At 35.4% G+C, this 23,859-nt stretch overlaps 1 protein-coding gene across 13 annotated transcripts in view; it reads left to right on the top strand.

Annotated features, from left to right (window-relative positions):
• The window catches only part of PTPN13 (protein tyrosine phosphatase non-receptor type 13), a 227,929-nt gene that overhangs the window by 50,332 nt on the left and 153,738 nt on the right, over window positions 1-23,859 (top strand). For all 13 annotated transcript variants that reach the window (XM_043572251.1, XM_043572248.1, XM_043572246.1 and 10 more), the window contains exon 2: window positions 5,469-5,588. In XM_043572251.1, coding sequence (XP_043428186.1) covers window positions 5,474-5,588 — 115 coding nt within the window. In that variant the 5' untranslated portion in view covers window positions 5,469-5,473. The remainder of the gene's footprint in view (window positions 1-5,468; window positions 5,589-23,859) is intronic.

The following is a 23,859-nucleotide window of genomic DNA, read 5'->3' as shown; positions in this document are numbered from 1 at the left end:
TTCTTTTATATGTTCCAGTGGTATTTGATACATTTTAAAATACAAGTCTGAACTCATTTTCTCAATTACATTATTTAAATTGATATCAAAGACCAGATCTATTATTCTAACTGAACTATTTCTCCTAAATATTAGAAACACCTAAAATACCAAATATGTACAGATTCTTTAATTTAAAAAAAATACCATTATATGGGCTTGCATCTCTTAAACTTTTTATAAACTTCATTGTGAATCTTTTGGATCAAAAGATACTTATAATTTTGGAGGTTGCCTTCTCAACTCATTATGATTTCTTTTCTTTTCTTTTCTTTTTTTTCTTTTCTTTTCCTTTCTTTATGTTTATGTATTTATTTTGAGGGAGAGCTTGAGTGAGCAGGGGAAGGGCAGAGAGAGGGAGAGACAGAGAGAATCCCAAGCAGGCTCTGCACTGTCAGCACAGAGCTTGTCACAGGGCTCGATCCCATGAACTGTGAGATCATGACCTGAGCCAAAAACAAGAGTTAGATGCTTAACTGACTAAGCCACACAGGTGCCTCTCATTATTGTGTCTTAAAGGCCAACGAAGTCCTTAGCTAGGATGGTGAGTAGATCTTTGCCCACACAAAGAGCTCTGTAGTGGCACACACAGAGCTCTATTTTATAGTTGTTTTGTTCTTAAAATAGGGTAATCTTGTAGCCCTATTTCCTTAGAATCAATTTAAACAAACCTAATTCATTAGTCTAACCCCAGACGGATTGTTACATGACTTGACTGGATTCAGTTAATCTGTTTACTATTTCAATCTTTTTGGAAACACTTTTCTATGCTTCCTATTTTTGAGTGCCACAAATCCCTCAGGATTAAAATGACATCTGTTAGAATCCTTCTGTGGCTTTTCTGACTGGGCACAGTTTTAAGGTCATGACCTAATATTTGTGTTAACCAAAAACACAAAGATTCTGGTTATGTAATAAAATTAATTTTTCTTATTTGAAAATCTTCCCTTAACCTTCATTATCATGTAGCCTACCACATTCAAGGAAACAAGTAAATAATACAGTTATGTTAATTGTAAAACAGAACCTCTTTGATGGTAAAATAATGCCAGTCATACATCTATACCCCAAGTTGTCTAGTACTGTGTCTAAAGGAAACAACTGAAGTTAATACACTTTTAAGAATTTTCATGACAAATTGTTTCCGTCATCTATTGGTTGACTTCAAGCTTTTTTTCCTCCACTTTTCCACTTTTTATTTATTTTTTATTTGCATTCTTCTTCTACTTCTGCATTTCTTTCATTCCCTTGTTTTCTTTCAAAAATTTTTTTTACATTTTTTATTTTATTTTTGAGAGAGAGACAGAGACAGAGCACAAGTGGGGGAGAGGCAGAAAGAGAGGGAGACACAGAATCCGAAGCAGGCTCCAGGCTCCAAGCTATCAGCACAGAGCCTGATACGGGGCTCAAACCTGCAAACTGTGAGATCATGACCTGAGCAGAAGTCAGTTACTTAACCGACTGAGCCACCCAGGTTCCCCTCCCTTGTCTTCTTTCAGAAATAGTGATATGGAAAGCCATAGTAAAGGTGAATAAAAATAGAGAAAACTGATAAGGATAATGATGGCAATTGTCAAACAGTGATGGTAGATAATTTTAAATTATAGTGTTGTTTGATTTTTAGAAAGCTGTTTTAGCAATACATTAAGTTTTGAGATTGGATGATTTGAGGGGCAAGGCAGTTTTAAAAAGTCTTAAGCTTTTTTTCTAGCAAGCTGTAAATTAAAAATATCAAATCTATTTTGTTAGCTATATAATATTGCTTTCAAAAATAGTGTTCCTTCTATGTTTTGAAGTTCTAACGAGTTCCAGCTAGAGATGCATAGAGATCCTACTTCACTGAATAGACAAATACTTTCTAATAAAAATTAACAGGAGACTAATATATAATTCAGCCTGATTGAGTTAAACAACAGAAGTATAATCAGTAATCTTTATAACACAAATCAAGCACTGAAAAATTCTGTTGTGTTCAGAAGTTACTTTTACTTTTTCATTTTCTTATAGGAAGTAATTATATATTTATTATGGTGATTTTCTTTCTTTTTTTTAAATTTAAATTCTAGTTAGTTAACATACAGTACAATATTGGTTCCAGGAGTAGAATTCAGTGATTCATCACTTACATACAATACCCAGTGCTCATCACAGCATATGCCTTCCTTAGTGCCCATCACCCATCTAGCCCATCTCCCACCACCTTCCTCCATCAACCTGTAGTTTGTTCTCTATCATTAAGAGTCTCTTGTGGTTTGTTTCTCTCTCTTCTAGCCCCGCCTTTCCCATATGTTCATTTGTTTTGTTTCTTAAGTTCCACATATGAGTGAAATTATATGGTATTTGTCTTTCTCTGATTGACTTATTTTGCTTAGCCTAATACATACTAGCTCCATCCACATCATTGCAAATGGCAAGATTTCATTCTTTTTGATGGCTGAGTACTATTCCATATTATATATATATATATAAACACCACATCTTCTTTTTCATTTCATTAGTCAATGGACTTTAGGGCTCTCTCCATAGTTTGGCCATTATTGAAGAAAATAATTATGTTTTAAAAACAAATTTCTTTAAAACTAAGTATAAACCTGTATCTTAAGTTTTAGAACTTTGTATATGATACAGATCATTTGCTTTACAATGGAATGCATAAGGTGTAATCATAAGCAACTTATTTTGTCTCCTTCCTTCCTTCCTTCCTTTCATGAGGGAAGTTCTTCTCTTGCCTCTATGTAGAAATTCAAGTCCATAATTCTCTCCTTACAGTCACTTAAGAACTACAGTCACTCAAGTTGAAAATACAAGGTCAATTCCATCATTAAAAATACCTAGTCAGTATATTAATCAATACTTGAGTCTTCATTCAAAGCTATTCCTTCCCATAGCTACGATTAGCTATAGGCGGGAGGCAATGTGCTTAGCTTCTCCTTTTGTTACTTATCTCCTCACCCACTTGCAAGTTGCTTTATCTGACCCAATTAGGATTTGAACTGGGGGAAGGAAGAAAGATAGAGAGGCAAATAATTTTTTTTGCCTGACTTGTAACTCATTTTGAACTTGATATGTGCTTAAGGCTGTTTCTCTTATATGTACTTTAGTGTGTTCTTCAGAGACCTTCACTGGAGCTGTACTTTCTGTGACACTTCAAAATATGATCCCTTCTACTAGCCAGTACCTAATTCTTCTTCTGCTTCCTTCTCCTTCTCCTGTCTTCCTACCCCCTCATCCTTCCTGTTCATCCCTCCTACCCCTCTCCCACCTTTCCCCTCCTGATGGTACTCTGGGAACCACAGGAGGTACCCTAAGTAGGATTACTTTTTTTAGACAGCTTTACTGAGATATAATTGACATACCATAAAATTTACCCTTTTAAAATTTAAAAAGTTTTTAGTATAGGTACAGAATTGTGCAACCATTGCCACAACCTAAATTTCATAACATTTTCATCTGGGTAGAATTTTGTTAGCTCCAAGCTGTTTAGATTCCTGAAGTATCAGGCACCAGTCTATGGTGTCCTCCTTTTGGTGAACTCCCTAACACCGGGGAAGCGCTCCTGGGGCTTCCATTGAGGCCTCTTTTGCTGGCTAGATGTTAAACAAAGGCACCTTCCTGCATCCCTTCTACTTTGAGGGAGACATGAAAATCAGTACAACTATCTTCAAAGAAATTCCTCATATGTAATGTTCTCTGTACTCTTTATACCTTATGTGTAGGCTTTAGAGCTATCTAACCAGTTCTCAGACATATTACTTTGGAAATTTGCTGCAGGGTAGACTTACTCACAAATCCTGTTGGGTATCTGATTCCTAATAGTATCTTGACGCATCTGTTGAAACTTCCAATTCGATACAGTATTTTACGTAGAAGATAATAACTCTTATCTCTTAGAAAGGAATGAAGCTCATTATTTTTTAAAAAATAAATATGCTGCCATTTAATAAAGTGAATATGAAATTGAGAGTTTTTTTGGGGGAAGAGGTGTTTGAATAAATAATCACTTCTATACAAGCTAAATAAAAATGACTTTGGCTTTTTCTAAACAATCTTCTGTCTTCCCTTTTAACTACTACATTGTTGCACTTAAGTACACACCCCTCAAGGTAGACTCTAAGCATAAAATGCTATAGTAAATATTTGAAAAGAAAAGTAACAGGACAAGGCTGACCTCATTTGTAGCTGGAGTTGCTTTTTTTTCAGTCTGGGTTAAAGTATCATAAATGTAATTTAAAAGAAAATATTAGCTATTCTTGTTAGTTGAGTAAACAAAATCAACTTTTCTCTAAAACAGCTGTTTTTTGTTGGTTAATTTTAAAATTTAATGGTTATAATTACAGAAAATTAGCATTTAACATTTTTCACTCCCTCTAGCTTCTTTGCTAAACCCATCTGCTTCTACCTACCAGTAGATACACATTATGCTCAAATTGGTTAGTTTGGATAGAAATCTTAGTGATCATTGTAAGGAATAATTTTCTTTTCAAGGAATGTCAATGTAGGACACTTTATATAGATGATATCGACTCCCCCCACCCTCTGCCTTCATAACGAAAATAGAATTATTGAACACCGTAGAAAACCTTAAAATTTATTAATATTATCACCCACTTAATTTAATGCCATTGAAAAAGATTGTCCCTACAAAAATGTCACCACAGAGTCAACCTCCTGATTTTTTATTAATTCAGCCTCTACAGAGTTAGATTACAAAGCATGTTTACAGGAATAACCCTTTTCCCTGCCATAGCCACCCCAAAATGGCAATGTTGTTACTATTATTATTACTCCCATGTCACGGATAGAAAACTGAGGTTAGAGGTGAAATGGTCTTTCCGGCGCAAATGGTAAGTTGGCAGCAAAGTTGGGTCTGGAAGTAGTTAAGTCCATCAGTGAAAAATTTTATAGTTATACTGTATATATTGAAGATGTAGAAATCAATTAGTGAGTAGAAGAAATGTGTTCCATCTTATTTCAGCTTCATGCACCATGGCTGTAGGAGCTCTTCTCTACTCTTTTCAACCTGGGATGGATAGGATGAAGCCTGGAAGTATAATCTGAAAGGCCTTCAGTTCTGCTCTGATTTAATCATCCACACTTTGGTGCCTCCTGGTACCTTCAAGTCTCTCTCTTCTGCCATGAAATAGTCACCACCTATTTTCCAGTTCAGGCTCTGAAGCTGATCCTGTTGGGCTAGGGCAAGTAGTTATTTTGAGATTTTTTTCCCTCTAATTCTTTTATCCTCCATGAGTTTAAGCAATTCTTTTATCCTCCATGAGTTTAAGCTGTAGGCTTATGTTTAGATTAAAGGCCATATTGAGAAATTAGGTAGATAGGAACCTCAGTCTCTCATCACTGATGTAGAACTTTCACCACTATAAATGCAGTGCAAGTTGATGATATGTACCCCTTCTGTTTCCTTTGTTTCTTAGGTAATATGCACGTGTCACTAGCTGAGGCCCTGGAGGTTCGGGGTGGACCTCTGCAGGAGGAAGAAATATGGGCTGTATTAAATCAAAGTGCTGAAAGTCTCCAAGAATTATTCAGAAAAGGTAAGGTTTTTTTTGTTTTTCTGGGGTTTTTGTTTGTTTGTTTTTCTGTTTGTTTTTTTTTTTTTTTAATCAGGTAGCTGAAAAGGGCAAAGTATAGAAGGAATACTTCCCCTTATCTTTCTTTGGGCTAAAAAAAGCTCAGATATCTGAGCTTCAATATCTGAGAACATCTTCTATGTCCCTGATACTGTGCTAGGTGCTGAAAATATAATGGTGATCAAAACCAAAAACATTCCCTGTCTGGAGCTTGTAATCCAGTGTAGAAAATAACTAGTAGTAAAATACTTATATAAACGTGAAAAATGGAACCATGACAACGGCTACAAAGGAGGGGATTCAGTGACTCTATGAAAACCCATAATAGGTTTGACCTGGTCATGGGGAAGAAAAGGAAGGTTCCCTGAATAAGTCATCTCTGAGCTAAGATCTGAAAGAAAACAAGTTAACCATATGAGAAGGAGGGGGAAAGGTTCCTGGCAAAGGGGATAATATGTGCATCCCTGTAACTGTAAATTGGGTTAATGTGGACCGAATAACTAACTAGTTTGTTGCTTCCCTGTAGAGACAGTCACCTGGTCCAAATGACTGTGTAGCATTTTGGAGCTAGAAAAGTTAGGGAGTCACTCTTTGTCCAAACACATTTAATACTATACTGAAAATCTCCACGTGAAGACTTTGAAAATGGTGTTTGCCATCCATTCACTCCACATGGCCAACTCCTATTTAGAATAGTAAAGATACCAAGCTTCATCTAAAAGAAGAATTAAACTTTAAAATTGATTTGCATGATATAATCAGGCACAGTAAACATTAGAGAAATGGGGGCAGATTTGAGTGTATAGTAGTTCTCAAAGTATGGTCTCTGGTTAAGGAGCATCGGCATCACCTGAAGCTGGTTAGAAATGCAAATAATGCAGACCCACACTAGACCTACTGAATAAGAAACTCTAGGGGTAGAGCCCAGCAATTTGTGTTTAACAAGTCCTTAAGGATATTCTAAAACGTGTGTTAAAATTTGAGTCATTATACAGTGGAATTGCTAAAGACATGAGCCATGGGAACCTTTTGGAAGGTGTAGGGGTAACCGCTGATTGAGTGTAGGAAGGTCTAGAGAAGAAAGGAAGAATTTTGGGGACAGATGGTAAAGCTTTGTTATTGTTGCTATTATTTTCTAACCCTGGGACAGGGATTTAAAATAGTGTTACGGCCCACCTAATTCTGCTAGAACCTAGATGTGTGAAGATCTTTGATTAGAATTAGGATTAATCTAAAGAAAATTTATTCATTTTCTCTAATGCCACTTACCTAAAATCTAGCTATGTTAGGTAGACTTTGTTGTTTTGTTTCCTTCATTTTAATTTTGGGGAAAATTTGGAAGTATAGACACTCTGGAATATAGAGCGGTAACCATGCTCCATAGATGCTGTTGAAGGAAGGGTATGTTGGTGACATTCCTTAGTTAATTAACAAAAGTCAATTTAATATTTAAGAAACAGTTCTTGCTTGTGAGGTAGATCCTCTTACTTGCGTGGAAGATCCCAATAAACAGAGGATGAGACTATTGCCCTTAAGGATTCATTCAGATCAGACAGATGCATGTGAAGAGTTTACTACTTCAAGTGCCAAACGAGTGATTGGGATGATAAGCACTACAGATGTTCAAAAGAAGGAGAGATAATACCTTTTTTTATTATAGTAATGGCAGGATCACTGCCCTGTCCATGATTCATGCAATATAAAGCATCTTCCACACTGTGAATGCTTAAGGAGTTTTCTTCTTTCAAATTTTGAAATGTTAATAAAGGTTTTAATATCTGAATATAAAGTACTTGTAATTAAGATACAATTATTGCATAACATATTGGCACATTACAGAGAAGAGACTTACTGGATGTGTTATAAAATTAATTGTGAGGCAGTTATATTTTAAACACTGTTCAGTGGGGGCTGGTTACCATAGGGCCTTCAGTTCAATTCACAGGGTAACATCAGTAATAGAAATTGCATTTGGCTTCTTTGGCAGTCTGGGAATTGCCAACTATTATATTTGCCAACTGGGAAATTTGTACTTATTTGGAGGAAATTTATGCTTAGTTTATGATTATGCTTAGAAATTATGCTTAGAAATTTATGCTTAGAAATTTATGATTTAGTTTGTCTGAAATCTCTGTAGTTTTTCATTCCTCGTTTTGATAGCACAATGTCTTTTTGGCACAAGTTCATCACCTGTTAAAACAAATTGAAATAAAATAATTATTAGTTTGCTTATTTTGTGAATGAATGGTGTTGGTCTTGGTTTTCTATTAGACACCCTTATGAATATAAAACTAAGAATGGTGGAGGGTGGAAGCAAGTAAAATACAATGGTCTTTAAGAAGTTTGTTTTTCTAAAATGTATTTTCTCGGTTTTATCTTTCTGTGTCTATTACGTAAACCTTAGTTTTGGCTCTTTTGGCATTTTTTCTTCTTGAACTTGTATATTGCTCCTATGTCATTTTCAGTATGTAAGTGCAAGTTTGCATTCTTATGAATACAAGGCTGGAAATAAACATTTCTGCTGGGGGATTATTGAACACAAATCAAGAAAATGTTGTTTCTTTATCTTTTTGAGCCTCTTAGCAATTTAAGTCTTTTAGACTTTTTTAAAACAAAATGTTTGTGGCTGTTATTCAAGAATAATGATATCTAAGCATGACCTTATTGAAAGACACCATATGTAAATGAGTTTCTCTTCAGAGAAGGAAAAATGTAAAACTTTATTATTAAAGTGTGCAATCTATGTTGACTATTTCTTAAAATTTTTTGAGATTTTTTTTTGTGGCCTTGCATATGGTCTATTTTGTAAAAATATTCTGTGGGAATTTGAAAAGAATATATATTTTCTATTTCTAGGATACAAATTAAGTTGGTTAATATTCATGCTTTTAAATTTTTTCTGTAACCATAGTTAACTTTTTTCTGTTTGAGTTTATTTTTATTTATTTTGAGAGAGACAGAGTGTGCGCCCACGCAAGCCCGGGAGGGGCAGAGAGAGAAGGAGACAGAATCTTAAGCAGACTCCATGCTGTCAGCGCAGAGCCTGACACAGGGCTCAGACTCACAAACCGTGAGATCATGACCTGAGCCAAAGTCTAGAGTCGGCCACTTAACTGACTCAGACACCCAGGCGCTCCCATAATTACTTAAAAAAAATTTTTTTTTTTACATTTATTTATTTTTGAGAGACAGAGAGACAGAGCATGAGCAGGGGATGGGGAGAGAGAGAGAGACACACAGACACACAGAATCTGAAGCAGGCTCCAGGCTCCGAGCTGTCAGCACAGAGCCCAACATGGGGCTTGAACCCACAAACCATGAGACCTGAGCCGAAGTCGAACACTTAACCGACTGAGCTACCCAGGCGCCCCTCCCATAATTACTTTTTATACTTAATCTGTCAAATTCATAGAGATAGTTAAAATCTCCCATTATAGTAATGTCTATGCCTATCTTCTTACTACTGCCAACATGTGTTTTCATGTTATTTTGTATGGTACATATAATGGCTAATGACTAATTTAAATGGACTGAATATTTTATCAATATAAAATAAGGCTTTTTTTCCCCTTTTTACTACTTATTGACTGAAATTCTATCTGGTCTGCTCTTAATATTGCTACATCTTCCTTTTCCTCACCATTTACCTAGTATATCTTTTTTCCTTCTTTATTTTCAGACTGTCTGTATTGCAATTTAGGTATCACTTATAAATAGTAGACAGCTAGATTTTATACTTTTTTTGCTATTTTTTAATTAGGAAATTAAATGTGGCCAGTGAAATGAAAGTTCTGGAAGAATTTCATTAAGGGTCCTTCCATACTATGACTTTCTACTTGTGTGCTTCTCAGTCCACTTTATAAATTGATTGGGAGGCATAGCTAATGCCAGAAAATAGATACACATTTAAGATTTTAGCTTTTACATCATGGATGAACTCATGCAAGACTCAGTGGTCCTAGATAATGAAAAAACAATTCCATTCTCATGTGCATTCTAGATAATCTTTAGAACTGAAATTATTGCTGCCTTGGAAAATTTAGTTTACAATTTTATTAGTTCCCCAAGACTGTGATTTTTTATTCTTAGTTATGGAACTGTTGCTCTTTGAAGAAACCAGGTGTTTTGAATCTAAGGGATTTCAAAGTATTAGGGTGGATGATTGGTTGTTGCTAAAGTTGCTGCTTCATGACTAATCAGAGGAAAAGAGACAATCTTCCTTTATGAATCAAAGATATAAATCCCTTTATATGTAGTCATTTCTGGTTCCCTATTTATTAAGTAATAATTAGTGAAATTAGTAAATTAGTTACAAAGATAATAAAATAAAGCATTTTGATAAAGTGCTAAAAAACAAACATTCACTGTCTAAATAAAAACATTCAAAGAGTTACCAGCAAGTATCCTTAGAAAATTAAGAAGACTATGTTATATTTCATATTCTTTTTGGGAAACAAATCTGAATAAGGTTGCAGAGAGCAGGGCATATAGACTCCTTTGGCTCTATTTCATGTAAACACTTGCTTGTTATATGCATGAGTGAAAATACATTACAACAGATATCTGGGACAAATATCAAATAAACTTCTCTGTTCTTATTGAAAAGTGTTTAAAAATTAGGGTTTTGGAATACCTTTTTAAAAAAGTCTTATGAAAGAATTGCCTATTATTTTATTATCAAAATTAAATGAAATATTAGGTTTGTTATTTTTTGTTGTTCTGTGGAATTGCTTTCATGAATAAATACTTTCAGGGAAATTTTCTTGCTACTAAAAATGAAAAATAACATACCAGAAACATATAAACTTAGAACCACACATACATATGTTTTTTAATTTATGGAATCAAACTCTTTGAGCTGGAAAGATCTTAACCCATTTCACCTAATCATTTTTAGAGATAATGAAATAAGGCCCAGTTTAAATGACTTGTAAGAATATTGGCAGAGCAGAAATAACTATTTTAAAATAAGTCATTGTGAGCAGTACCTATTTAAAGCCATAAAATTAATTCATGTATACATGACAGTAAAGTTTTAAAATTGATAACTTTCCTATGAGCATATCAACAGGATGTTTAGAGAAATAATATTAGATGACAAAAGTGGCATCACTTCAGATTCTACACATTTTAAAAGAATAATAAGGGAAAGTTATGACCAAAGGTATTGAAAAAATTGAAATGGAAATTGAAATTCAGTGCTGGAATTGAAATGCACACCTTATAGATAAAGAAGATGTATATATGTACAATGAAATATTACTCAGTCATCAGAAAGAATGAAATCTAGCCATTTGTAAGAAGTGGATGGAGCTGGTGTGTATTACACTGAGGTAAATAAGTCAGAGAAAGACAAACACCAATGATTTCATTAATGGGTGGAATTTAAGAAACAAAACAGAAGAACATATGGGAAGGGAGGAAAAAAGAGAGAGGGAAACAAACCATAAGAGACAGTTATGTTGGAGAACAAACTGAGGCTTGATGGAGGGAGATGAGTGGGAGAAGGGCTGGATGGGTAGTGGGTATTAAGGAGGGTACTTTTAATGAGCACTGGGTGTTGTGTGTAAGTGATTACTCAAACCAATAATGCACTGTATGCTAACTAACTAGAAATTAAATAACAATTTGAAAAGAAAAAAATCACAATGGTATTGGATAGATCCATAGCAACATTGAATGCCATATCACAATGGAGTGATGTCTTCAAATTACTGAGGAAGCATTCTTTCCAAGCCAAATCATCAATCAAATGTAAGTATCAAATAAAGACATTTGCAAACATACAGTGTCTCAAAAAATGTACCTTCTATACACCATTTTTTAAAGAAGCTATTACAAAACAAAGGAACAAACAAATAAACAAAAATGGAAGACCCTGGGTTGAAGGTGCATGATATATGCACAGCCGAGAAGTGAAGGTAAATCCTGGGCTGATAGCTGTTCAAAAATCCTAGAACATGTCTAATTTAAACAGCAGGAGAAAAGAAGCCTCCATTAAGATGTCTTTCAGGGAAAAAGAACTATTAATCATTTTCAGAGAGGTTTAACAATTCTTTGGAGGGTATAGGAAGGGCAATGAAAATGAAGCAAATGACTACTAATCAGTCTTCTAAAGATATTTGATTTATTAATTTGTGCATACATATTGCTTTCATACAACATTAACTTTAAAATACTCACACAAGAATACAAAATGCAAAGATATCATTATATCACTGTATGTTATGTCACAAAATTAAAAATAATCTAAATGTCCATCAGTAGGAGTATGATTATATTATGGTACTGCCAAATGAGAGATTACTATGTATCCTTTAAGAAAGAGAGAGAATCTGGATGTGTACTAAATGAGAGCTAGATATATGTTTAAAGGGGAAGAAGGGAACAGGTTCAAAACTTGGCTCCATAATGTGATCCTGTTTTTTAAAGTAAAAAAAGTTCTTCTAAATATATATTACCTTTAGACATTGAAAAACAAAAAATTGGGAAACTTTGGATTTTTACTTCCTAATTAAATTTTTTTGTATTGAATTGTTTATAATGAGGATGGCCTTTGTGTACTCACAAAAATCAACACAGATGAATTTTTACGAAGATTACTTTTGAGCATAGAAGTCAATTTTTCCATACTTTCATTTAACAAAATTCACTCATCAAACTATTGTGTTTGGTATTGGAGAGACAGAGATGAATAAAATATATTTTCTGTATTTAATTTAAAAAACAAGGGGCGCCTGGGTGGCGCAGTTGGTTAAGCATCCGACTTCAGCCAGGTCACGATCTCGCGGTCCGGGAGTTCGAGCCCCGCGTCAGGCTCTGGCCTGATGGCTCAGAGCCTGGAGCCTGTTTCCGATTCTGTGTCTCCCTCTCTCTCTGCCCCTCCCCCGTTCATGCACTGTCTCTCTCTGTCCCAAAAATAAATTAACGTTGAAAAAAAAAAAATTTTTAAAAAACAAAATGGACACCTTAAAAGACAAAAACTACCAAAGCCCATTCAAGAAAAGTAGATAACCTGGATTGCCCTATATCTATGAAGATGAATGGATGTATATTTTTAAATGTTCCACAAAGAAAACCCCAGGTCCACATTGCTCCACTAGAGAATTCTAAGAAGTTATAAAAGAAATAATAATAATTTTATATCAAACACTTGAAGAAAATTGAAGAAGATCAAATACTTTCCAACTAATTCTGTGAGGTCAACATTAATATCAGAATCAGATAAAGCCATTAGAGGAAATAAAACTGTAGACTAATATATCTCATGAATGTAGAAGCAAAACTTTTTAACAAAATTTTAACAAATTGAGTCCAATAATATATAAAAATGTTAATATATCATGACCAAGTAGATCCCAAAAATACAAGACTGGCTAACCATTCACAAATCAATCAGTGTAATTCACCATATTTATAAACTATAGAAGCAAAACCACATATTCATCTCAGTAGATGCAGGAAAAATTTTAATAAAATCTAACATCCATTCCTGATTTAAAAAAACAAAAAACAAAACAAAACAAAAAAAAACCTCTCTGCCAACTGGAAATAGAAAAGAACTACTTCAACTTGATAAGGGAATCTACAAAAAACCTATCACTAACAGCATACTTAATGGTGAAACAATGAATTCCCCCCCCCCCGAGATTATGAATAAGTCAAGGGTGTCTGCTATCATTACTTATACTGAACATTGTGCTCAATGTTCTAACCAATGCAATAAAGCAAGAAAAGAAATGGAAGGTATCTGGATTAGAAAGAGGTAAAACTATATTTATTTGAAAACAACATGGTTATCTACATAGAAAATCTGATAGATCTACCAAAAAAGAAATGCATTAGAACTAATAAGTGACTTTAGTAAGTTACAGGACACAAGATTAATATACAAAAATGAATTGTATCTTTACATAGTAGCAATGAACAATCAGAAATTTAAGTTTTTAAAAAACATATTAAATTGATAAAAGGAGATTAGAAGATGGTGGGCAGAATAGGAGGACTGTAGGCTCACCTCATCTCATGGATACAACTAGATAACTATCAAATCATCCTAAATATCCCAGAAATTGCCCTGAAGACTGGCAGAACAAACTCCACAACTAAAGGTAGAGAAAAAGCCACATCAAAGAAAGTAGGAAGTGTGGAGACATTACTTGGGAGACAGATTGGCTGCTGCACTGGGGAGGGAGCCATAGTTGCAGAGAAGAGTGAGAAACAGTCCAGCACAGAGGGGAGCACACAGGGAAAACAAATCCTCATAGCAATTGGCTTGGAAAGGGAAAGAGCCTGAATTTCATGAGTTCTTGCAACCAGTGGGGTATAAAGCCTGGACTTTTATTTTTTTTTTTTTAATTTTTTTTTTCAACGTTTATTTATTTTTGGGACAGAGAGAGACAGAGCATGAACGGGGGAGGGGCAGAGAGAGAGGGAGACACAGAATCGGAAACAGGCTCCAGGCTCTGAGCCATCAGCCCAGAGCCCGACGTGGGGCTCAAACTCACAGACCGCGAGATCGTGACCTGGCTGAAGTCAAGAGGCTTAACCGACTGCGCTACCCAGGCGCCCCAAGCCTGGACTTTTAAACGTCACTGGCTTGGCTCTGAGAGAGCTTGAGCAATATTGGGGCTGCTCTTGGAGAGAAGGTAGGCAAACAGCCTACAAATATATAGCATGGAAAACAATGATCTGAAGAGCACCTGAGGCACACATTGGGGAGGTTATTTACTCATTTTGGAGTGTGTCCCAGAGAGACTGCATTTAGGGAGAGACCCTTCTGAGAAAAAAGGAACTGACTGGCACCATTTTGTGCCCCTGGCACTAGGCATAAGCACAAGGCCAGCTGCAGGAAGAACTCAGGGCCTACATTCACTATCTAACTTGTTCACACCGAGCCAACCCCCACCCTATGCTCTGGTGGAACCACTGCTCCCAGTCACGTTGGCCTTAGTCCCAGCACAGTGGGCCCGTTCTCCCAGAACACTGGCCCAAACCCCAGCCAATACCACATTTCCCCACACGAGAGTTTTGCAGAGCCTCAGTTCCTGCCATGGTGGCAACAGGTTTTATTTCACAAACAGACAAGAGCACATCTGGTTACAATGTACCACATTCAGACCAGAGACCAAACATGCCCACAGCATTCAAAGAAAGCCTCTGCAGACAACTGGCCTGAAGGACAAATTGTCCAGGGCAAAACATGAGAGTACATGCTGCCTACATTGGAAATATTCCCAGAAGAGCCAGGCCTTGGGAAACATGAGACATTACATGGCAGGGCACTCCAGGACCTCTTCTTTATAAGGCCATTATCCTCAAGAACAGGAGACATACCTGACTTTTCCTAACATAGAGAAACAGGCACAGACTTACACAAAATGAGAAGACAGAAAATATATCCCAAATTAAAGAACAGGACAAGGCAATGACCAGAGACCTAAGCAAAACATGAAAGCAACATGCATGATAGAGAATTTAAAATAATGGATCATAAGGATACTCACTGGAATTGAGAAAAGAGTGGAAGACACTCTTTCTTGACACAGAGATAAGGAATAACAGTATAGATAAAGGGCTCAATAAATGAGATGAGAAACATGCTTGATGGAATGAACAGCAGGCTGGAAGAGTAGAGGAATGAATTAGAGACCTAGAAGAGAGTCTGGATGGAGATGGAAAGTAATGGAATTGAACAAAAGAGAGGAAAAAGAATTATACAAAACAAGAATAGACTTAAGGAACCCAGTGATTCCATCAACTGTAATACCCATTCTTATTATAGGAGTCCCAGAAGAAGAAAAGACAGAAAATAGGGCAGAAAATTTATTTGAAGAAATAATAGCTGTAACTTCTTTAATCTGGGGAAGGAAGCAGATGTTCAGATCCAGAAGACACAGAGAATTCCCATCAAAATCAACAAAAGCAGGCCCACACCAAGACATATTGTAATTAAATTGTCAAAGTATGGTAATAAAAAATTCTAAAAGCAGCAAGACAAAAGAAAACAGTAACTTAAAAGGGAAACCCCAGAAGGCCAGCAGGAGATTTTTCAGCAGAAACTTTATGAACCAGAAGGGAGTTGCATAATATATTTAAAGTTCTGGGTGGCTCAGTCGGTTGAGCCTCTGACTTCGGTTCAGGTCATGATCTCACGGTTTGTGAGTTTGAGCCCTGTGTTGGGCTCTGTGCTGACAGCTCAGAGCCTGGAGTCTGCTTTGGATTCTGGGTCTCCCTCTCTCTCTGACCCTCCCCCATTCATGCTCTGTCTCTGTCTCAAAAATAAATAAATATTTAAAACAAAATTAAAGTGCTTAATAGTAAAACTCTGCAGCCAAGAATACTCTATCCAATATGATTATCATTCGGAATAGAAGTAGAGCTACAGAGTTTCCTAGACAAACAGAAACTAAAGGAGTTCATGACCACTAAGCCAGCCCTGGAAGAAGTAGTAAAGGGGACTCTAAATCAAGAGACCAGAAGTGACAGGATAAGGTGTGAAACATAAAAGCAGTAAAAATGAATATTTCTGTGAAAAATCAGTCAAGAAACTCACAAAATAAAAGGATGTAAAATATAAGAACATATACCTAAAAATGTTGGAAGGAGAGGAGTAAGGAATGGATTGCAACTTAAACAACCATCAACTTAATATAGACTGCTGTGTGCAAAAGAGGTTATATACAAACCTAATGGTAACCATATATCAAAACTCCCTAATCTGCAAAGAATAAAGAGAAAGAAATTCAAATATATCACTAAAGAAAATCTACTAAACATGAGAGAAAGACAATAAAGGATCAGAGAAAATCTTTGGAAACAATCGCAAACAAGTAATAAGATGGCATTAAATACATATCTATCAATAATTACGTTGAATGTAGCCAGAGTAAATGTTACAATCAAAAGACATAGAGTGACAGAATGGATTAAAAAAAAAACAAGACCCATCTGTATGCTGCCTATAAGAGACTCATTTTAGACATAAATACAGCGGCAGATTGAAATGAGGGGATGAAGAAATACCTATCATGCACATGGATGTCAAAATAAGGCTGGAGTACTAATACATATATTGGACAAAATATACTTTAAAACAAAGACTATAACAAGAGGCAAAGAAGGACACTATGTATAATAATAAAGGGGACAATCCAACAAAAAGATATCATAATTGTAAATATTAATCCAGTATAGGAGCACACAAATACATGGAACAGTTAATAACAAACATAAAGGAACTGATAATAATACAATAATAGTAGGTGACTTTAACACCCTACTTAAATCAGTGGACAGACCATCTAAACAGAACATCAAGAAGGAAACAATGGCTTTGCATGACACACTGGATCAGATCGGTTTAACAGATATATTCAGAACATTTCATCCTAAAAAAAAGCAGAATACAATGTTCTTTTCATGTGCATATGGAACAGTCTCCAGGATAGATCATGTATTAGCCCACAAAGCCAGCCTCAACAAATTCAAGATAGAAATCATGCCATGCATATTTTATGACCACAATGCTATAAAACTAGAAGTCAACCACAAGAAAAATATGTGAAGCTCACAAATACATGGAGGTTAAATAACATGCTACTCAACAATGAATGAGTGAACTAGGAATTAAAAGAAGAAATTTAAAAAAGCACATGGTAACAAATGAAAATGAAAACACAATGGTCCAACACCTGTGGGATGCAGCAAAAGCAGTTCTAAGAGGGAAGTTTATAGCAATACAGGTCTACCTCAAGAAGCAAGAAAAATCTCAAATAACAACCTTGCACCTAAAGGTGCCAGCAGGGGGCTGGGGGACTAAAACCAGTGGAAGGAAAGAAATAATCAAAAACTCCCAAACAAAAGTCCGGAACCAAACTGCATCTCAGGTGAATTCTACCAAATATTTACAGAAGAGTTCATATCTATTTTCAAACTATTCCAAAAATAGAAGGGTAAGGAAAACTTCCAAATTATTCTATAAGGCCAGCAATACCCTGATACCAAAACCAGATAAAGACACCATGGGGCAGAGGCGGGTGGAGGAAGAGGACTACAAGCCAATACTCTGATGAACAGAGATGCAAAAATCTTCAGTAAAATACTAGCAAGCCAAATCCAACAATAGATTTTAAAAAATCATTAACCACAATCATGTGGGATTTATTCCTGGGATGCAAGGGTGGTTCAATATTCACAAATCAATCAGTGTGATACATCACATCAATAAGAAAAAGGACAAGAGACATGATCATTTCAGTAGATGTAGAAAAAGCATTTGATAAAGTATAATATCCATTCATGATAACTCAGCAAATTAGGTTTAGAAGGACCTATACCTCCACATAATAAAGACCAAATATGAAAAACCCACAGCTAACATCATCCTTAATGGGGAAAAACTGAAAGCTTTTCCGCTAAGGTCAGGAACAAGACAAGGATGTTTATGCTCACCATTTTTATTCAGCATTCCTGGAAGTCCTCGCCACAGCAATGAGACAACAAAAAGAAAAGGAATCCAAATGGGTAAGGAAGAAGCTTTTTCACTATTTGTAGATGACATGATACTATATATAGAAAATCTGAAAGACTCCACCAAAAAAACTGCTTGATCTGATAAATGAATTCAACAAAGTTGAAGGAAACAAAAGCAATGTACAGAAATCTCTCACATTTCTATACACCAATAATAAAGCAGCAGAAAGAGAAATTAAGAAAGCAATGCCATTTACAATTGCATAAAAAATAATAAGATACCTAGGAATGTACCTAACCAAAGAGGTAAAAGACCTGTACTCTGAAAACTATTAAATACTGATGAAAGAAACACAAGGAAATGACACAATGAAATGACACAAGGAAATGGAAAGACATTCCATGTTCATAGATTGGAAGAATATTGTTAAAATGTCTACAATACCCAAAGCAGTCCACACACTTAATGGAATTCCTGTCAAAGTTCCAGCAGTGTTTTTTACAGAACTGGAACAACTTGTGTGGAACCATGGAAGACCCCTGAATAATGAAAGCAATCTTAAAAAAGAAAAACAAAGCTGAGGCATGACAATCCCAGACTTCAAGTTATATTATAAAGTTGTAGTAAAAAAAAGTCAGTATGGCACTGACACCAAAGTAGACACATAGATCAATGGAACAGAGTAGAAACCTAGGAATAAACCCACAACTATATGGTTCATTAATCTTCAACAAAGCAAGAAATAATACCTAACAGGAAAAAGACCCTGTTTAAAAAATGATGTTGGGAAAACGGGGCAGCAAATGCAAAAGCAAGAAACTAGTCCATTTTCTTACACCATACACAAAAGTAAGGTCAAAATGGATTAAAGACCTAAATGTGAGACAGGAAACCATTAAAATTCTAGAGGAGAGTGCAGGCAGTAACCTTTTTGACATCAGTCGTAGCAACATTTTTCTGGATATGTCTACTAAGGCAAAGGGAACAAAAGCAAAAATAAACCATTGGTACTACATCAAAATAAAAAGCGTCTGCACAGCAAAGGAAGCCATCAGTAATACTAAATGGCATCCTATGGAATGGGAGAATTTTTTGCAAATGACATATATGATAAAGTGTTAGTATCCAAAATATATAAAGAACTTATACACCTCACACCCAAAAAACAAATAACTCAATTAAAAAATGGGCAGAAGACATGAGTAGATATTTCTTCAGGGAAGACCTACAGATGACTAACAGACACATGAAAATATGTTCATCATCACTTACCATCAGGGAAATGCAAATCAAAACTACAATGAGGTATCACTTCACACCTGTTAGAATTACTAAAATCAACAACCCAAGAAACACAGTTGTTGGTGAGGGTGTGGAGAAAAAAGGAACACCCGTGCACTGTTGGTGGGAATGCAAACTGGTGCAGCCACTGTGGAAAACAGTATACAGGTTCTTCAATAAGTTGGAGATAGAAGTAGCCTATGATCCAGCAATTGAACTATTGTGTATTTACCCAAAGAATACAAAAACGGTAAATTCAGAGGGAATACATGCACCCTTATGTTTATAGCAACATTATTTATAATAGCCAAGATATGGAAGTAGCCCAAGTGTCCATCGATTGATGAATGGATAAAGAACAAGTGGTGTATATAGCAATGGGATGTTATTAAGCAATAAAAAGAATGAAAATTTGACATTTGCAACAACATGGATGGAGCTAGAGAGTATAATGCTAAGCAAAATAAATCAAAGAAAGACAAATGCCATACCATTTTACTCATATGTGGAATTTAAGAAACAAAACAAATGTGCTAAGGGAAGAAAAAAAGAGAGACAAATCAAGTAACAAACTCTTGATTAGGGAGAAAAAACTGATAGCTACCAGACAGGAGGAGGGTGGGAAAATAAGTTAAATAGGTGATGAAATTTAAGGGGTACACTTGGTGTGATGAGCACAGGGTGATATGTGGAATTGTTGAATCACTATGTTGTACACCAGACACTAGTAGAACACTGTATGTTAACTAACTGGAATTAAAATAAAAACAGATAATTGGGAAAAAAAATGTAAAGTATAAGTTGTGAAGTAAAAAAATATGAAACCATTAGGAATAAATCTGATAAAAGATGTGAAGACCTGTATAATGAAAACAAAAACGATGTTGAGAGAAATTAGGGAATATTTAAGTAAATGGAGAGCTATGCTGTGTTCATAGATTTAAAAACTCAATATTGTCAAAATTCTTTGAATTGTCAAGTCTATAGATTCAGTTGAGTTCCAGCGAGCATTTTTTGTCAAGATTGGTGAGTTGATTCTAAATCCATATAGAAATTTAATGGACTTAGAATGGCCAAAACAACATTAAAAAAAGAACATTTTGGAAACTCACATTACCTGATTTTAAGACTTATAAATTACAGCAATCAATGGGATATTATAGAGTCTATGAAGAGACCCATATTCATATGCTTGTTTTGGGACAAAGATACAAAGTATGATTCATGAATGGTGCTATAACCACTGGATATCCATTAAATTTTATTCTTACCTCATGCTACAGACAAAATTAATTTAAACATGGATCATAGATCTAATTATAAAACTTAAAATTACAGAAGTTTGGGGAAAAAGCATAGGAGACCATAACTGTGACCCTGGGTCACAAAGACTTCTTAGACATGATACCAAATGCATGATTCATAAGAGAAAATAGATAAAATGCAGTCCCGAATTAAAACATCTACTCTTAACACATTATTAAGAAAATAACAGAAGTCACAGGCTGGGAGAATATGTTTGTAAATGATATAAGTGATAAAAGGTTTGTATCCAGAATATATAAAGAATTTTAAAACTCAGTAGTAAGAAGAACATGACCCCCCCAAAATGGGTCAAAAGATTTGAATAGTTCGCCAAAGAAGATATACAGATTTCAGATTTCAAATAATTTGAAATTTATTAGTCTCCAGGGAAATACACAAATCTCAGTATCATTAGTCATCAGAAAAGTAATAAGATTAAAGCCACAAAGAGATATTACTATACATCTATTGGAGTGCTTAAAATTAAAAGGTTGACCATACCAGGAATTGGCAAGGAGTTGGGGGAACTGGAGCTTTCATTTACCATTAGTGGAGATATAAAAGGATATAATTTCACATTTTGGATGCTCTTAACAATTTCTTTAAAAGTTAAATATATACTTACAATGTATATTTCTAAGCACTTACCCCCCCCCCCCAAAATTAAAACCTACCTCCATCGAAAGACTTGCATGTGTATGTTCACCTTAGCTTTATTTGCAGTAGGCAAAATCTGGAAACAAACCAAATTCTATCAACAGGTGAATGGATAAACAAACTGTGGTATGTCCATGTAATAAACACTATACAGCAAGGAAAGGGGGTAAACTATTGATACATGCAGCCATGTGGATTAATTTCAAAATAATTATGCTGAGTGAAGGAAGTCAGACCATAGAAAACTACTGTATGGTGCTAATCTAAAATTCTAAAATATGAAAACTATAATGATAAAGGAGATAAGTAGTTACTTGGGGATGAGAGGTACAAGAAGGGATAGGATGCAGGAATTACAAAGTTTGTGAGGAAATTTTTCAGGGGTGATAGATAAGTTTATTATCTTGATTGTGATAATAGTTTCACAGATATATTCGTATCAGAACATCAAAGTGTACTCTTTCAGTATATGCAGTTATTGTGTGTCAATTATGCTTAATAAAGCTACTTTAAAAATATATCAAACATTCTGTAACCATTATTTTTAAATTTAGAACTTACCTTTTTTTTCTTATTCATTTGAAAATCTGTGTTTTAAAAATTTTTTTTTTCAACATTTATTTATTTTGGGGACAGAGAGAGACAGAGCATGAACGGGGGAGGGGCAAAGAGAGAGGGAGACACAGAATCGGAAACAGGCTCCAGGCTCTGAGCCATCAGCCCAGAGCCTGACGCGGGGCTCGAACTCACGGACCGCGAGATAGTGACCTGGCTGAAGTCGGACGCTTAACCGACTGCGCCACCCAGGCGCCCCAGAAACTCTTTGTTTTTAAAAGAAAATCTTTTCTGGGGCACCTGGGTGGCTCAGTCAGTTAAGTAGCTAACTCTTGATTTCTGCTCAGGTCATGATTTCACAGTCATGAGATCAAGTCCCACGTTGGGCTCCTTGCTAAGCATGGAGCCTGCTTAAGATTTTCTCTTTCTCTCTCTCTCTCTCTCTCTCTCTCTCTCTCTCTCTCTCTCTGTTTCTGCCCCTCCCCCCTGCTCGCCTCTCTCTCTCTCAAAAAAAAAAAAAAGTTAATTAAAAAAAAATAAAAAATCTTTTCCAGTCGAATGCTGACTCTGACTGCCTTGGTTTATTTTTCTCTTCATTGATCAAACAGCAGAAGTAGATTCCCCACTTTAAAAAATTAATATCATCGGGGCGCCTGGGTGGCTTGGTCGGTTAAGCGTCCGACTTCGGCTCAGGTCATGATCTCATGGTCCGTGAGTTCGAGCCTTGCGTCGGGCTCTGTGCTGATAGCTCAGAGCCTGGAGCCTGTTTCAGATTCTGTGTCTCCCTCTCTCTCTCTGCCCCTCCCCTGTTCATGCTCTGTCTCTCTGTCTCAAAAATAAATAAACGTTAAAAAAAAAATTAATATCCTCTAATTCTAAGAATAGAATCATCTAATATGTATATATAAATTGGTATATTAAGTTTAATATATTAAAATGATTAAAGATATGAGGGGAAAAACAAAGTTCAAGACACTGAAAACTTTAAAAATAGGTAGTGCTACAGGCTGTATTTTGTTTTCTCAAGAGTCATATATTGAAGTCCTATCCCCCAATACCTCACAGTATGATTGTATATGGAGGTGGGTCTTTAAAAAGGTTAATTAAGTTAAAATGAGGTTATTTGAATGGTCTCTACTCCAATATGACTGACGCCTTTATAAGAAGAAGAAATTAGGACATACACACACAGGGCAAAGACTATGTGAGGACACAAGGAGAAGATGGCCACTAACAAGCCAAAGATAGAGGCCTTAACCAGAAACCAGCCCTATTGGCACCATGCTCTTAGATTTCTAGACTCCAGAATTGTGAGAAAATTCATTAATTGAAGTTACTCAGGCTCTGATATTTGTGATGGTAGCCTTAGCAAATTAACACAAGTAGGATGAAAAAAAGTTAAATAAAACATCTAGAAATTAAATAAATAGATCCTAAATTTATAACCTCATAGGAGATCTTTAACAGCAGTTGACACAGATTCTTTTTTCTTTGTAAAGAGGAAATTAGTAATATGGACATAGAACTGAGGAGTTCACCTGGATTTAAAAATACAAGGGAGTTAAGGTTCACGGAAGATTGAATGAGAAGGTCCAACCTACCTCTAATATGAGTTCCTGAAGAAAGCTCTAGAGAAAATGAGAAAGAGAACAATAAATGAAAATATAGTAGTAGAGAATTTTTCAGAGTTGGTTAAATACATAAATCTATATTCTAGAAGTTTAAATCATAGTCAAAATAAAAATATATCCATACCTAGATTTGTGGGCTTGGACATACAGGACACAATAGATTAAGAGAAGATTTTTAAAGCCATCAGAAAAGGAAAGATGGATTATTTACAAAGAAAAAACAGGCTAATAGCAGACTATATAGCAGCAACAATAAATCAGAATTTGGTAAGATATTAAAACTGCTATGAGAATGTGTTATAATTATTTTAAAAATAGTAAAACGGGGGGC

This window comes from Prionailurus bengalensis, chromosome B1 (genome assembly GCF_016509475.1).
Source record: "Prionailurus bengalensis isolate Pbe53 chromosome B1, Fcat_Pben_1.1_paternal_pri, whole genome shotgun sequence".
Classification (NCBI taxonomy): Eukaryota; Metazoa; Chordata; class Mammalia; order Carnivora; family Felidae; genus Prionailurus; species Prionailurus bengalensis.
Note: the sequence above shows the minus strand (reverse complement) of the source record. Positions and strands in the feature narration are given on the sequence as shown.